This window comes from Caretta caretta, chromosome 2 (assembly GCF_965140235.1).
Source record: "Caretta caretta isolate rCarCar2 chromosome 2, rCarCar1.hap1, whole genome shotgun sequence".
NCBI lineage: Eukaryota > Metazoa > Chordata > Testudines > Cheloniidae > Caretta > Caretta caretta.
In genome coordinates this window covers 39,294,388-39,309,262 of record NC_134207.1, presented here as the reverse complement: position 1 = coordinate 39,309,262, position 14,875 = coordinate 39,294,388, and the positions used below count along the sequence as shown (strand labels likewise).

The 14,875-nt window shown below is 41.5% G+C and overlaps 1 protein-coding gene across 6 annotated transcripts in view; it reads right to left on the bottom strand.

Moving 5' to 3' along the window:
* Positions 1-1,671, bottom strand: part of RGS22 (regulator of G protein signaling 22) — a 93,155-nt gene extending 91,484 nt beyond the window's left edge. For 5 of the 6 annotated variants that reach the window (XM_048841345.2, XM_048841346.2, XM_048841348.2 and 2 more), the window contains exons 1-2: positions 1,492-1,671; positions 710-738 (exon numbers count right to left, since the gene is read on the bottom strand). In XM_048841345.2, coding sequence (XP_048697302.1) covers positions 710-738; positions 1,492-1,516 — 54 coding nt within the window. In that variant the 5' untranslated portion in view covers positions 1,517-1,671. The remainder of the gene's footprint in view (positions 1-709; positions 739-1,491) is intronic. The other variant, XM_048841347.2, reaches the window with a different exon arrangement.
* Positions 1,672-14,875: the final 13,204 nt, after the last annotated feature.

The window sequence follows — 14,875 nt, the reverse complement described above, 5'->3', positions numbered from 1 at the left end:
AGAAACCCCAATCCTGTGCTGAATTCTGTATATTGGATCCATGCACCTACTTGAGTTCTACTGAAGTCTACTGCCCACATGGAGCAGATTGTAGAATCAGAGCCTAACCCAATGTAAACTTTTGGTTTAGCTAGGTTATTAATATGTTATGATATATATTTTTGTTTATTCCTAAATGAAATTAACCTGGATTTCAATATATATTATTTATATTAGAGTAGCATCTAGGGGTCTCCATCAGGGATAGAACTAAATATGTTTAAAAAAACATGCATACTGCATAGGCATTCAAATAGGGAAAGGAGTGTCATTTGGTATGAAGCAATAAGCAGAGAACAGATAAATCAGCTCTCAGAATGGTAAGAAAAATGCATCTGTAGAATATATCAGATTGGACCTTCCAATTAACTATTTTCTTCCTTCCTTCCTCTACCATTGTGCTTTTCTTTGCAAGCTTATTCCCTTTAAATTTCTGTTTCACTTTTTCTAACACTGCAGCATTTTTTTCTTAATCAAATGAAACAATGAGAACCATTCTTTTAAAGAAACATTGTCAGAAGTAGCAGTATTCCTGCTGGGAAAAACATGTCAATGCTCAGCTACTACAATGGAAGAAATAAGAAACCATAGAGCAGTTTTCCATGACCTGCTATTTTCTCTGTAGTCCCAAAACGAAAAAAAATTATCGGTCCTTTTAAAGTTTACTTACAAATGCATCTTCTGTTATATCTGGAGGCTCTGAAACACAGGTATAAAATACTACTTGTTATTCATCCAACACATTTCCATTTATGCTTGTTGAGATCAGTTTGACTGCACACATTATTTAGAGATTGCTCTGAAAAATTAAATAAGTGATGGGACTCTACTAATTTCCTGGGTTTTCTGAAATAAAATAACCTGATTCGAGGAAATAAAACAAACTCTAAGGAAATGTCAAATGTATTGTCAACCCCAAGCATTTAAAAATCATGAATCAGATCTCAAAATCATGAGATTATTTTAAATATGAGATTTTTTTTTGAAAAATCATATATTGGGGGTATTTGGTTTTTGAGCCTTTATGGTGCACTCAGTTCACATTTTCCAGTTGAAATCACATTTTACACTGAAATCATGAAGACAAAAAAACTTGCTCTTTTTATAAAGAAAGCTGATTCCCATGTAATTCCATGACTCCAGAAGCTGGGGCTAAACACACTAGATATTGTGCGACTCATGATAAAATCATGAGAACAGGCAACACAGGAAACGTTCCCAGGTGAAACAGATATGCTCCAAGTCTCACCCACTTGAGATATAGCTTCCCTTCTTTGGGATGCATATAAAGGAAGTGTTCATGGTCTTTCATTCTCAGGACTGAAGAATTTTGCTGTATGAATTTCAAGGATATAATTTAAATCTCCCCCCTTGGAGTCATCATCCCCATAGCCCGAGACACAGCCCTAAGTGGTTACTGCCCCTTTGCCCTGTTGGAAGAGCTTTACATACCAGTTGTGAGCCTCTTCTTCCTCATATTGGAACTTTTTGCGCAGAGACTGATCCCCCGTTGTGTTAATGCCGCATTGTCCCTGGGACAGCCAGGGAATCCGTGCTTGGGGACTGGAAAGAGACACTGTAGAACCTTGGCTCAGGGCACACAGGCTGCAGCAACCCAGCCTGGCTTTCTTGTGTGCTTCACAGCAAGTCTGGGTTGCTATGGAATTGCAGACAATGCATGGAAAGAACATGAGCCATTAGCAAATACTTTTACTCCTCTCTGAGCGTGACTCATCGAAACAAACTCACCAATTGGACAGGCTGGTGAGATTATCACTGTTCATCTCCAGGGGAGATATTCATGAATAAGTGACCTGGGGATATTCATTATTCACTGATATGGGGTGGGCACAGGCAGGAAAAAAGATTAGACCAAACAAACTTCTCTAAAGCAAACCTAAAGAGCTCTCTGCCCAAGAAGATTCTATTTTTCCCTGGAGGTACCTCTCTCTCTCTCTCTCTCTCTCACTTGTCCTGATTCAAGGGGCTGAGTATTTTATGCACAACATTTGCCAATCGGTTTTCACCAGTATCAAATAATTCTGTGTCTGTAACTGGATTCTGGGGCCTGATCACACAGAGCCACTGGAAACCCCAGGCACCGTCTGCAATTCCCAACACACACAAACAGAAAGTGGAAGCGGGCAGGGGTTGTGTCACTGAGTTTGAGGTGACATCCAGGGTGTTTCTCTAACAAGTACAGCAGACTCCATTGTGATGTGTTAGCTGCTGCCCTTGTGACAGCCTCCTCCTGTGATCCTTGTAGCTGCTGCTGATGCTCACAGGGCACTGACTCAGCAGGAACACAAAGATAGCTGCATTTTCCCATATGAAGGGAGGCAGTATAAATAACCTGGGTGAGCAGGGAAGAGACCAAGGGAGGCAGAAGAGCGAGTGATACTAGTCTATCACTCGTTTTTTCCTTTCCTGAGGAGAGCACCCTGGGAAAAGAAAGGAAAGAGCCTTCCTTTTTAAACAGATATCAGAGATCTTTTCTTATACCTGCAACAAAATAAGTAGCCAATCCCTACAGACTATATCATTAATGTGAATAATTGGTTATCTTTTTCTTATGCCTGAAATTATTGGCATGGTGGTGACTTGAAGCCTAGTAGAAAAAGAGAACTGTTGTTATAATCCAACTGATCAAAAAAGCTTTACATGTACAAAACAGCCAACTTAGCCTAAAATGTGTTATTAGTAAAGAAATATCCAGCTAGGTTGAGATTTTCAATGGGGCCTAAAGAAGTTAGGCACCCAGCTCTCAATGAAATCAGTGGAATTTGGGCCACCCAACTCCCTTTGGCTCCTTTTAAAATCTAGCCTGGAAATTTTAAATCAAAGAAAACACATTTAAGGCTATTTGGTGTTCTCTCCTCAGTTCAAAGATCCTTTGTGTAGGTACATTTACCTTAGGTGGGATACCAAGTCAGCCTTAGCTTTTGTCTAACACGGTTGTTTTCAAAGACATTATTTCTCAAGCTGAACTGGGTGTTTTTTTCCAAATATAAAATATGTTTATTGGATGTTATTACTCTTCAACTGGAAGTTCCTTCCGAGAGTAAGTAATGTTCTGAAGACTAGCCAGAGAAATCCTGCTGGTATGACTGCTGTTGAGTGAGACTGCTGCTGGAATCTGAACTGTGATAATAAAGCATTGTAAATGAGATTGGTTTAGTGCTGGAGGAGAATGTTAGAAATTCTCCAAATTAAGTGGAAATTACAGCCAGGTAATTAAAATACTAATACATCCAACTGTCTAGATGAGAAACTGTTAGCTGTAACTGGTGTTCATTTAAAGTACTACCCTCTATTTAAGCAATAAAGCATAGACTGTACAGCAGTGCTGAATAATATAGCTGAGGTGTGCAGTGAAAACAAACATAAAGCCAAGTGCTTCTGATACACTGGAGAACTGTATTATTTAAAACAAGTGTAACACAAAACGTAAATAATTTCAATCCTCCCAAATTAAGTGGTTTATAGATAATTATAGTATCTGTATAGTCAGTATTCTAGCAACTGATTGAAAAATGTTTAATTACTTATAAGTGGAGTTCCATGTAGGTAGTTTATAAGCAATGCAGAGGAAAGATTAATGCTGAAAAATGCACATCTAAATGCGTTATTCACCACTGCTACACAATTTGGGATTTTTATTGCAATGATAAAATAACTTTTTAAAAAGAAACATTTTAAATATTTAAAGTATATTTTTAAAAATATTCTCCCACACAGTTCTTTGGAAGAGAGAAAATAGCTGCAATATTTTAACATAATATAATTTAAATACAATTCTTTCCATCTGACAGCATTACACTGCATTGAATTAGCATTGTAATGACAACTAATAAAATAATTTTAAATATGTTAAATCAATCATTAAAATGGTGAACCAGTCTCTCTTTCCCACTCTCTAGGTTTCTGATAGCCCCTTATCTGCAGTCTGTTGCTTATTTTTAATTTTAAAATACTAATAATAATCAATGGAAACTGGTTAATGTACCCTTTTTGAAAAGCTATGAATCAACTCCATTGTGAGTGAAGTACCTTTAAAAATGCAGCCATGTGATTCCATTCTGATCACTAATAAACTCACTCAACAGGAAATAACATATTTCTCATACATGTTTCTCCTATTCTCAGTGGATGAAATTCATTCTGGCATAGGGCACCTCAAAGCCCTCCAGAACACTGAAGTCCCACAATGGGACTAGGAAGTAGATTTGCAGAGGACTTTCCATTTTCTGCATACCATGGAAGGGGACTCAATGCCAACTTTGAATAAGCTTGTGTGTATTATTAGGAATAATAAGAATGATTGTTATTACTATTTGAGATTTTAGTAATGTTTGCGAGCCCTAATCAAGATCAGGACCTCATTGTATTCATCACTAAAAAAACCACATAAGACGACACAGACCCCTGCCCTAAAGACCATCTATTCTGGAACTCAATTTCAGCTGCTTGTCTGGTTTATCATAGAATCATAGAATATCAGGGTTGGAAGGGACCGCAGGAGGTCATCTAGTCCAACCCCTTGCTCAAAGCAGGACCAATCCCAGGGGTGAAAGGGAGCCGGTAGGGGCCGGTCCTGCCTACCGGTAAGAACCCGCACCGGCCCATACCCAGCCCACAGTAAAGCGTTGCCGTGGCAGCGCTTTAATGTCCCTGCCCCTTTTGCCTCCCCTGTCGGCGGCCCTGCTGGTAGGGTCCGTACCGCCAGGGCCTCCGACCGGGCGGGGGGAAGGGGCAGCAACGGACCCTGCAGCGCTTTAACATTCCTGCCCCTTTTGGCCCCCCCAGCCGCTAATGGGCGGCCAGGGGGAGGGAGGGGGGCAAAGGGAGCAGCTGCCCTGGGCAGCAGTGGCGTCCGGAGCCCGAGGCCCTTTAAATCAACACGGGAGCCCTGGGCGGCGCGGGCCAGCCGGACTGGAAGGGCTGGCTGGGGGATGCTGACCCCCAGCCCCACCCCTTCCACCCGAGGCCCCACCCCTTCTGGGGGCCAGAGATGTCCTGCCCCGTACCGGTAAGTGGCCTCAGTTACTTTCACCCCTGACCAATCCCCAACTAAATCATCCCAGCCAGGGCTCTGTCAAGCCTGACCTTAAAAACCTCTAAGGAAGGAGATTCCACCACCTCCCTAGGTAACCCATTCCAGTGCTTTACCACCCTCCTTGTGAAAAAGTTTTTCCTAATATCCAACCTAAACCTCCCCCACTGCAACTTGAGACCATTCCTCCTTGTTCTATCATCTGCCACCACTGAGAACAGTCTAGAGCCATCCTCTTTGGAACCCCCTTTCAGGTAGTTGAAAGCAGCTATCAAATCCCCCCTCATTCTTCTCTTCCGCAGACTAAACAATCCCAGTTCTCTCAGCCTCTCCTCATAAGTCATGTGTTCCAGTCCCCTAATCATTTTTGTTGTCCTCCGCTGGACTCTTTCCAATTTCTCCACATCCTTCTTGTAGTGTGGGGTCCAAAACTGGACACAGTACTCCAGATGAGGCCTCACCAGTGCCAAATAGAGGGGAATGATCACGTCCCTCAATCTGCTGGCAGTGCTCCTACTTATACTTGTTCCTTCATGATCTCACCTCACTGCTAAATAGCTCCATTTGCAAAAGCTCAGTCTTGACTATTATCTGCGGCCTAATTTCCAACTGCTCCTCCTATTTCTTAATTTCCCAGGCCTAAATAAGTTGCTTTTTCTTCAGAAAATGGTATAATATCTCTCAATCACATCCCACAGATGGTCAATTTCTCCACTGGGATTGGAGAGTCAACTTTCACACACAAAATAAAAATAGCAAGAAAAAAAAACATTTCCTGTGCACCTTCAGTTTAGACTGTCAGTATTTTGAACTCTCTCAGTAATAAGAAAGGGAGGACTTGTGGCACCTTAGAGACTAACAAATTTATTTGAGCATAAGCTTTCGTGAGCTATAGCTCACTTCATCGGATGCATCATCTCAGCCAGGGTTTTGTCAAGCCTGATCTTAAAAACCTCTAAGGAAGGAGATTCCACTACCTCCCTAGGTAACCCATTCCAGTGCTTCACCACCGTCTTGTGAAAAAGTTTTTCTTAATATCCAACCTAAACCTAGCTCACGAAAGCTTATGCTCCAATAAATGTGTTAGTCTCTAAGGTGCCACAAGTACTCCTTTTCTTTTTGCGGATACAGACTAACACAGCTCCTTCTCTTAGTAATGTTTGTGTCCTACCACTCACTATCAGTTTGTCATAGGCTCCTCTGAATTTGTTGCCACCACCATTATCCATAACCTGGGACTACACATCCACACTTATATGAAATACAAAAGCTCACAAAGGACCCCAATTAACTTCATGTTTATAGCATCTCTTTGGTTGATAGAACGTTACAGAGAAGAATTTATGAAGTCACTTATCCTACTTTATACAGTCTTTATTTACAAAACAAAAATGCATGTAGATTAAATATGTCAAAAATCAGAACCAAATCCCAATAAAAAAAAACAACTAGCTTAATCAATGAAAGCCAAACAAAAAGAATCCTTCCTGTCCAATAGAACTGTAATTCTGATGCCACCAATTCCATGCATTCTGAAGTCATCACATACTACTGTCTTTCCATCACTATAACATCCAATGCTTTCTTTGTTGCTAAGTGCCCTAGACTGTCACCATTATATTTATATCTATTTTGGTGTGGGAAAAAATATATAATTTTGGTGACTTTTGCCATTTGTGGCTTCTGGATTATTCCATTAAATACAGTGTTTGCTTGATTTCCTTTTTCTACCTTAAATCTATAAGTAATATACTCCTTTAAAATACTGTCTAGATGCCTATCCTAACACAAACATAATCAATATTCCCTTCCCTCTTCCCTTTTTCTTCCACTTTCTCTCCTTTCCCCTTTGTTCTGTGGTATATTTAGCTATACAAGTAGGGTGACCAGATGTCCCAATTTTATAGGGACAGTCCCAATTTGGGGTTTTTTTTCTTATATAGGCACTTATTACCTCCCACCCCCTGTCCCGATTCTTTACACTTGCTATCTGGTCACCCTATATATAAGCCTTGCGTCTATAAGTATATAAGCCTTTTCCTTGTACTGCACCTTTAAATCTCTAAGGACTCTTTTGTCTCATATTTTAGATGCATTGAATACAGGTCATCAGAAGACACACACTGTGCTCTCTCATGGAGAATTTGCTTTTATTTCCTCTTGCTCTCTTAATCTAGGAAGGTACTAAAGCTCATTCTGATGGAATGTATCTTTTTGGTGTTTGTGTATGGAGAAACTTAACACTTCCTTCCTCCCCATCTCCTTTCTCACACCTTCTCCTTTTCTATTGCCAGTGAAAAGACCATCAGAGGGTGGAATTATTACATAGGAAGTAGCTCCTACTCTTTTTCCCACTTCTTTTCTCCTTCCCTATCCATCTCCCTCCCCCAGTATTAATTGTCATTTTGAGCATTATGATGATTAAATATTTATATAGAGCTGTAAATCTAAAGAGAGTTTGATAAGCATAGGTTAGATATGGTCTGACACCTGTTAAACAAGATAAACACAATAAGAGATATAGAACAGGAAGGGAAGGTAGTGGAGAGGTTATTGTGGAGAAAGCGATAGGAGGAATAACTGGAGGAAGTAGATCTTAAGAAGGCATTTGAAGGGGGAAAGACAGGATGCCCAGCAGACAAGTGATAGGAGGCTGCTCCAGCCAGAGGGACAGCATGATATAAGGCACATATCCAAGAGACAAAGGGCGGAGTAAAGCAGGAGGACTTGGGAGGAACATAGAACTTGAGTCAGGGGGAGTAGGAGAATATGTAATAAAAATGTAGGTGGAGGTGTGATTAAACTGCTTCAAAGGTGAGTAGGATGAGGTAACACCTCCTCTCCCCATCATCATCCCTTCTGACATCCCCCTCCACCACTGTTGCCCTAGGAAGGACTATTCTTGAGTGGTGGATTTGTAATAACACCCCCCACACCTCCTTGTCTTTCTTTTCTGTCCTTCTTCTGATCTTCTTCTTCCAGAAGTTTAAAAAATGCCTTCTGGTATCGGGACAGCTAAAGGAAAAGGTGATTCAAAATACTCCACTCTCATCCAGATCAGATTAGAACTGTAAAAGTAGTTCACTGCACATAGAAACAGGTCTACAGAATACACTGACTTGATATGTGAGCATGTCTCCCTCTAGTGGCTAGCCTCAGTGAAGATAGGTGCTGGTTCTTGGGTTATTCTGTTAGCTCAAATGAAACCTGGCTGTACTTTTGGTGTTAAAGAAAGTTTGATCCTGCTGGAGATCATGGTGTCCATATATAGGCTGCCAAAATTCACAATACCTGTAGGAAAGGATTTTCAAAAGCACTAAGTGACTGAGGAGCACACGTCCCATTGAAACAAGTGAATATTTATGGATATGATATTATACAGTTACTTACTTTACAGAAACTGTTGTTCCTTGAGCTGTATTGTCCATATGGATTCCATGTGCCCCATACCTATGAGATTGGATTTTTGTTGGCCAACAGTGTCCACTGGGGCTATGCCTACACTCTAAATGTCATCAAATCCCCCTCCCATCCCAGAGCATAAAAGGCACAGTGGGCCCAACTGTTCCTCTGTTAAGAACATAAGAACAGCCATACTGGGTCAGATCAAAGGTCCATCTAGTCCAGTATCCTGTCTCCCGACAGTAGCCAATGCTAGGTGCCCCAGAGGGAATGAACAGAATAGGTAATCATCAAGTGATCCATCCCCTGTCACCCATTCCCAGCTTCTGGCAAACAGAGGCTAGGGACACCATCCCTGCCCATCCTGGCTAATAGCCATTGGTGGACTTATCCTCCATGAATTTGTCTAGTTCTTTTTTTAACCCTTTTATAGTCTTGGCCCGGTGGTTTAGGACTTTATAGTAGCAGGGAAAGAGGGAGGGCTGTGGAATCCATGAAGACAATACATCTCAAAGAACCACTGTTCCTGTACCCGGTCCTTCTTCTTTGAGTGACTGTCCACATGTATTCCACACTGGAAACTAACAAGCAGTGACCTCAATCACAAATTCAGAAAATATTTGAGTATCTCTGAATTTGCATTTTTCACTGAAAAAGAATTTCATTTGAAAAATTTCACCTAGCTCTACTCCCTATGTTCTTGAGGAAGTTTCTCAATAAACTGCAATACCCTGTCCCATTTAAGGAATCGTACTTTGACAAGAGCACCTGGTAATTTGTGATGTGCATCTGCAGCTTGATAAGTAATTTTTTCTTGCCAAATAAATCTATTTTTTTTTTATTCCTGGTCTCTTGGAGTCATTTTTGGGAGTACATGTTGTCTGGACCTTTCATACATTGCCACCACTTCCAGAGACCCAGGAACAGGGTGCAGGCAAAAATATTCAAACCCATTTGAAGGGATTGAAAGCACCTATCTTGCCTTTTTAGAGGTAGGTGCTACTGATGCTGGTGTCTGCCATAACATTTGTATTGGTTCCAACTATCCTTCATTAATTGGCTCAGCAAGATTTCCAGGCACAGAGGAGTGCGGAATGTCCAGTAGCTTGTGCAATTTTTCGTGCACTACCTCCACAGGGATTTCTAATGTGTCTCCCCATGTGACCCAGACATTCCTGAATTGTTTTCAACTCCTTGTTGTATCAACCAAGCAAGGTACTAACAATTCTCACAGGACTTTATTTTCAAAGTGGAAACCTCTTTACGAAGCTGCTGCTGCACCCTATGTAGCTCTCTCCCCACCTCTCAACTCCTTCCCCCTCCTTCCTGTTTCCTGTCCTTTCAGACTCCCAACAGCCAGTGCTCCCAATTCTAATAATTACAAGCAATATCTAAACACCACATTCCCTGCTCTCTTAAGAAACTCTCCCAATTAAAATAAACATTATTGTTCTAACCACAGGAACAAATATGAAACAAGACACTATACTGTTGGCAGAAATATTACACTGAAAACACTGTAGATATGACATAACATAGTCTCTAGTCCAGACAGATGGTCGTCTGGGTCTGACAGGCCGTCTCTCAAGCCCTGGTTCCAGTGCAATGTCTTGTTGTGTTGGTACTATGGTGAAGTCATCCAATGTAGACTGGCTGTTGGCATAATCTCCTCTTGGTGCATAGGCAGGTGCAAGATAAGAAGCATTCCATACCCGCCCATCAGAAAGTCAATAGGTGTAAAATCCCTTCTTCTCTATGATTTTAAGAGGAGCTGTGAACTTATGGTCCCCTTTGCGTAAAATTCCAGGTTTTCGTATTCTAACGAAGGAACCACACTCAAACTTTGGTTCTTTAGCACCCCGCCACTTGTCTGTGAAAGCTTTAGACTTTGCTTGGTTTTGTTCAACTGTTTTTCTCACATCATCCTCGTTTGAAGCATCAGGTCATGCCTTTAACAATCCAGCAATGTTCAGTTTAGTATTCATCTGTTTCCCATGCAGTAACTCTGCGGGTGTTCTTTGCATTGTGGCATGTCGTGTAGCCCAGTATGTTTGCAAGAAATCAGTAGTGAAGGGTATCCACAGTCACCCTTCCAGTTTAGCCATTTGCAAACTCTCTTTCAAACTTCTGTTAAACCGTTCGATTTCCCCATTGGCTTGAGGGTAATATAGGGATGACCTTCTGTGTAAAATGTTCCTCTGTTCTAGAAAAGTTTCAAACTCCAGGGAAGTAAATTGACTACAATTATCTGAAACCAGTTCTTTGGGGTTACCTTCCCTGCTAAAAATTGAAGGGAGGAACTTAATTACTGTAGCAGAAGAGATTTGAGATGTAAATGCTACCTCAGGCCATTTACTGAAATAGTCTATTAAAGTGATGGCATAATGGCAGTCAATTGGAGCAGTATCAAAGGGTCCTACAATGTCAATCGCCACTTTTTCCCATGCAAATTCAGGAAGAGGAACAGGCTGTAATGGAGGGGTACATGTCACTGCTGTCTTATCATGCATTTGGTAAGTGACACAGTATTTTATGAGTGCTTCAGTTTGAGAGTCCATCCCTGGCTACCAATACAGATCCCATAGTTGTTGTTTGCTTCGGACAATTTCTTGATGAGTATAGTGTGCCAGGTGCATGAGTTTTGACTGTAATTCTTCTGGCACAAGGAGCCAGTGTGTACCTCGTAGCACACAGCCATCAAACAAAGTTAGTTCATCCTTAACTCTAAAATAAGGCAGCAAAACTGGGTCAAGGTTTTTAGGGTGAGTGGGCCATCTTTTTGTCAGAAATTCCTGTAGTTTTTGTTGAATTGGACACGCTGAACACGCAGCTTGAAATTGTTCTCTTGTAACTGCAGTGAGAGTGCTTGTAATAAGCACAACCACTACATCCTCATCCTCCAGTGGACCACCTGGTGAAGGCAAAGGCAGGCGAGAAAGGCAATCAGTGACCACATTTTGGTTTCCAGGCTTATATTCCAGTTCATAGTTGAAAGAGAGTAGTCTTGCAGACCATCGAGCAATACGGTATCCTGCTCTTCCCAGTCCTTTTGTGGTGAGCAACATCGTCAAAGGACTGTGGTCTGTGCGCAACTTGAACATGCGGCCCCACAGGTAAGTTCTCCATTTTTCAGTAGCCCAGACACAAGCAAGTGCTTCTTTTTCGACTGTAGAATATTTTTTTTCAGCATTACTGAGTGTCCTTGAAGCAAATGCAACAGTCCTCTCTGTGTTGTCCTCATGCAGTTTTGTGAGAACAGCCCCAAGTCCATAATCAGAAGCATCAGTAGTTACAATTGTGGGCAATGCAAGACTGAATAGTGCAAGTACTGGACTATGTACAATTAAGTCTTTCACAGTTTCAAAACTAGCTTGTGCATCCGTTGTCCACACTAAGGTTGAACTTCTCCATAGTAATTCCTGTAACGGTTCAATGACAGAAGCATAATTGGGAATGAATTTTGCATACCAGGAGATAAGACCCAAGAAGGAACGTAAGGTTTGCAAATCTGTTGGAGGAGCAGCATTTGAAATTGCCAGGTTATGATCTGGATCAGGTTTTAGTCCAGCCTGTGAAATTGTATGCCCCAGAAAGTAGAGTTCAGTTTGTCTAAATTTCCATTTGGTCCTATTGAGCTGGAGGCTTGCTGTGCTGATGCAGTTTAGTACAGACTGCAGGTTATTGTCATGCTCCTCAGAAGTATTTTCAAACACGACAGTATCATCCAGATAGCACTGAACTCCATGTTGATTCTTCAGAATCAATTACATCATTTTTTGAAAAGCACTTGGAGCAGATGCGAGACCGTATGGAACACGTTTAAAACGAAATAGTCCCTCATGTGTAATAAATGCTGTGAGGTCTCTGCTATCTTCATGCAAAATAACCTGGTGGTATGCGCTCTGCAAATCAAGAGCAGAAAACATCTTTGCTCCATGGAGTTCTGCAAATACTTCTTCTATGTGAGGAAGAGGATGGCTGTCAATCACAATAGCTTTATTTGGCTCCCTTAAATCCACACAAAGGCGAATGTCTCCACCCTTCGTCTGCATCACTATTATAGGTGAAACCCATTCCAAGGAGTTGATCTCTTCAATAATGTCCTTTTGAACAAGTTTTCTAAGTTCCTCTTCCTCCTAAACAGCTTTCCTGACTGAAAATGGTAAGCGCTGTAACTTCTGTCATACAGGCATCACATTATTCCGCATTTTAACTTTATGCAGAAACCCATAAGCACAGCCAAGTTTCTCCTCAACCTAGTGTTGGGTCCCAGCTGAAATTGGTGTGTGTACCGCAAGAGTACTTTGCTGAGGAAGATCAATTCATCCATTAACTACCCTGAGATTTAAAGCAGCCAATAAATCTCTGCCAAGGATAGGAGTGCCTTTGTGGACAATGTAGAACTCTGCAGTTACACAGCAATCACCAAAAGTAACTATTACTGGCAGGCAGCCATGTACTGGAATAGAGGTTTTCAAATAGCACACCAAGTGAAGTATGGGTTCAATAAGAGGCACATCTTTAAAATAATGCAGATAGATGGAATCAGGTAGTATAGATACTGCTGAGCCAGTGTCCAACATTAGCTGAATAGAGTGTGGTTTGCCTGAGGGTATGGCGGAAACGTTTACAGCACACTTTATCTGCTCTGGAATATGTGCAATAGTGATTTTGTCCAAGCTCAGCACAGTAACATCTGGTATTGTAACTGCAGGCACCTGTTGATTGAACTGGCTACTGTGACATACTTTAGCAAAATGTCCAATCTTTTTGCAATGATTGCATTGAGCTACTTTTGCCAGACATCCTGTGTAGCTTGCAAGGTGTTGTGGGGATCCACAGCGAAAGCATGCTTTTACTCTATTTTGAATTTGCTGATTCGGTGGTTTTTCATTAGTTTTCCTCTTGCAATTGTGTGTCTGCAATGGTAGTGAACTTTTCTGCAAAGGAGTCACAGCCTGGACTGTGCCTCCTGTATCCATGCTCATTATTTTGGCTTCAGCTGTAGCTGACTCAATCTGAGTAGCAATGGTTATTGCTTTTTCTAGTGTAAGTTGTGGTTCTAGAAGTAAGCGTTCTCTTACATGAAGCATGGTTGTTTTCTCAATAAGCTGGTCTCTAATCATCTCATCTGCCATATTCCCAAAATCACAAATTACAATCAGACTCCTCAGGGAAGCAATATACTGCATTATAGTTTCCCCTGGTTTCTGCTCAAGCTGGCAAAATCTGTAGCGATTAGCTACTACATTCACTTTTGGCACAAAAAAATTCTTTAATGCAGTGAGTGCAGTCTCATATTTATCATCTGCAAAGGAAAAAGTGTAAAATATACGCTGCCCTTCTGCTCCAAGGCAGTGGATTAGCAGAGCACGCTTTCTTACTGCAGAAATCTCTGTAGCACTGATTGCAAGCAGGTAAGTCTCAAACATATGGATCCAGGTAGTAAATGCAATTGGAGGCTCACCATGGCTTTGCAGAAAGGGTGCAGGTGGGTTCAGAAGCAGAAGATCCATCCTCATCACCAAAATGTTGTATCAACCGGGCAAGGTACTAACAAGCTTCAACAGGACTTTATTTTCAAAGTGGAAACCTCTTTACCAAGCTGCTGCTGCACCCTATGTAGCTCTCTCCGCCTCTCAACTCCTCCCCGTTTCCTTTCCTTTCAGACTCCCAACAGCCAGTGCTCCAAATTCTAATAATTACAAGCAACATCTAAACACCACACTCCTCTGGCTGAGTGGAAGTGGAGGGCAATGCTACCTTTTCTGGTGAGGAAGAAGAGATCACTGCTGGAATTGAGTGCTCTTTTGTCTGCAAGTATTCTTCCTCACATTCCTGTTCTTCCTGGCATATAGTGTGAGTCTGTGCCAGATTTCTCTCTTCAACAAAGTTTTATGGGTAGGGAGATTAACTCTGGAGCAGTGGTAGAAAGGTAGGTTTCCTCTCCTTTTGCATACTCCAAAGGGCTTTGTGGGGTCAAGATTGTAGATTGCTGAGGTAAGAGACTGGGGGCAGTGGGGTGGATACCAAGGTGACAGTTCTCCCTGAGATCCCATAGGTCTCTGCGTACAGTGACAATAGCTAGATTCCTTTTCAGACCAATATGGGTCATATGAATGAAAATGAGGAGAATGAGTGGGGACTCCTCCCTATTGTGCTCTGAAGGGAAGGAAGAAAATGAGTATTTCTTCTCTAATAGTGGAGTTACCCTAATATCTGGAATTCTAGGGTGAATTTGAGTGCCCCATACCAGTATAACTGAAGAGCTGACTGGTACCATAACAGTATTGGTAGTCAGTACCAAAGTACAGGGTATTCTTAACAGCCGAAGATAGTAGTGATTCAGGCTGAGTTATCATCATAAGATCACTTAGTACC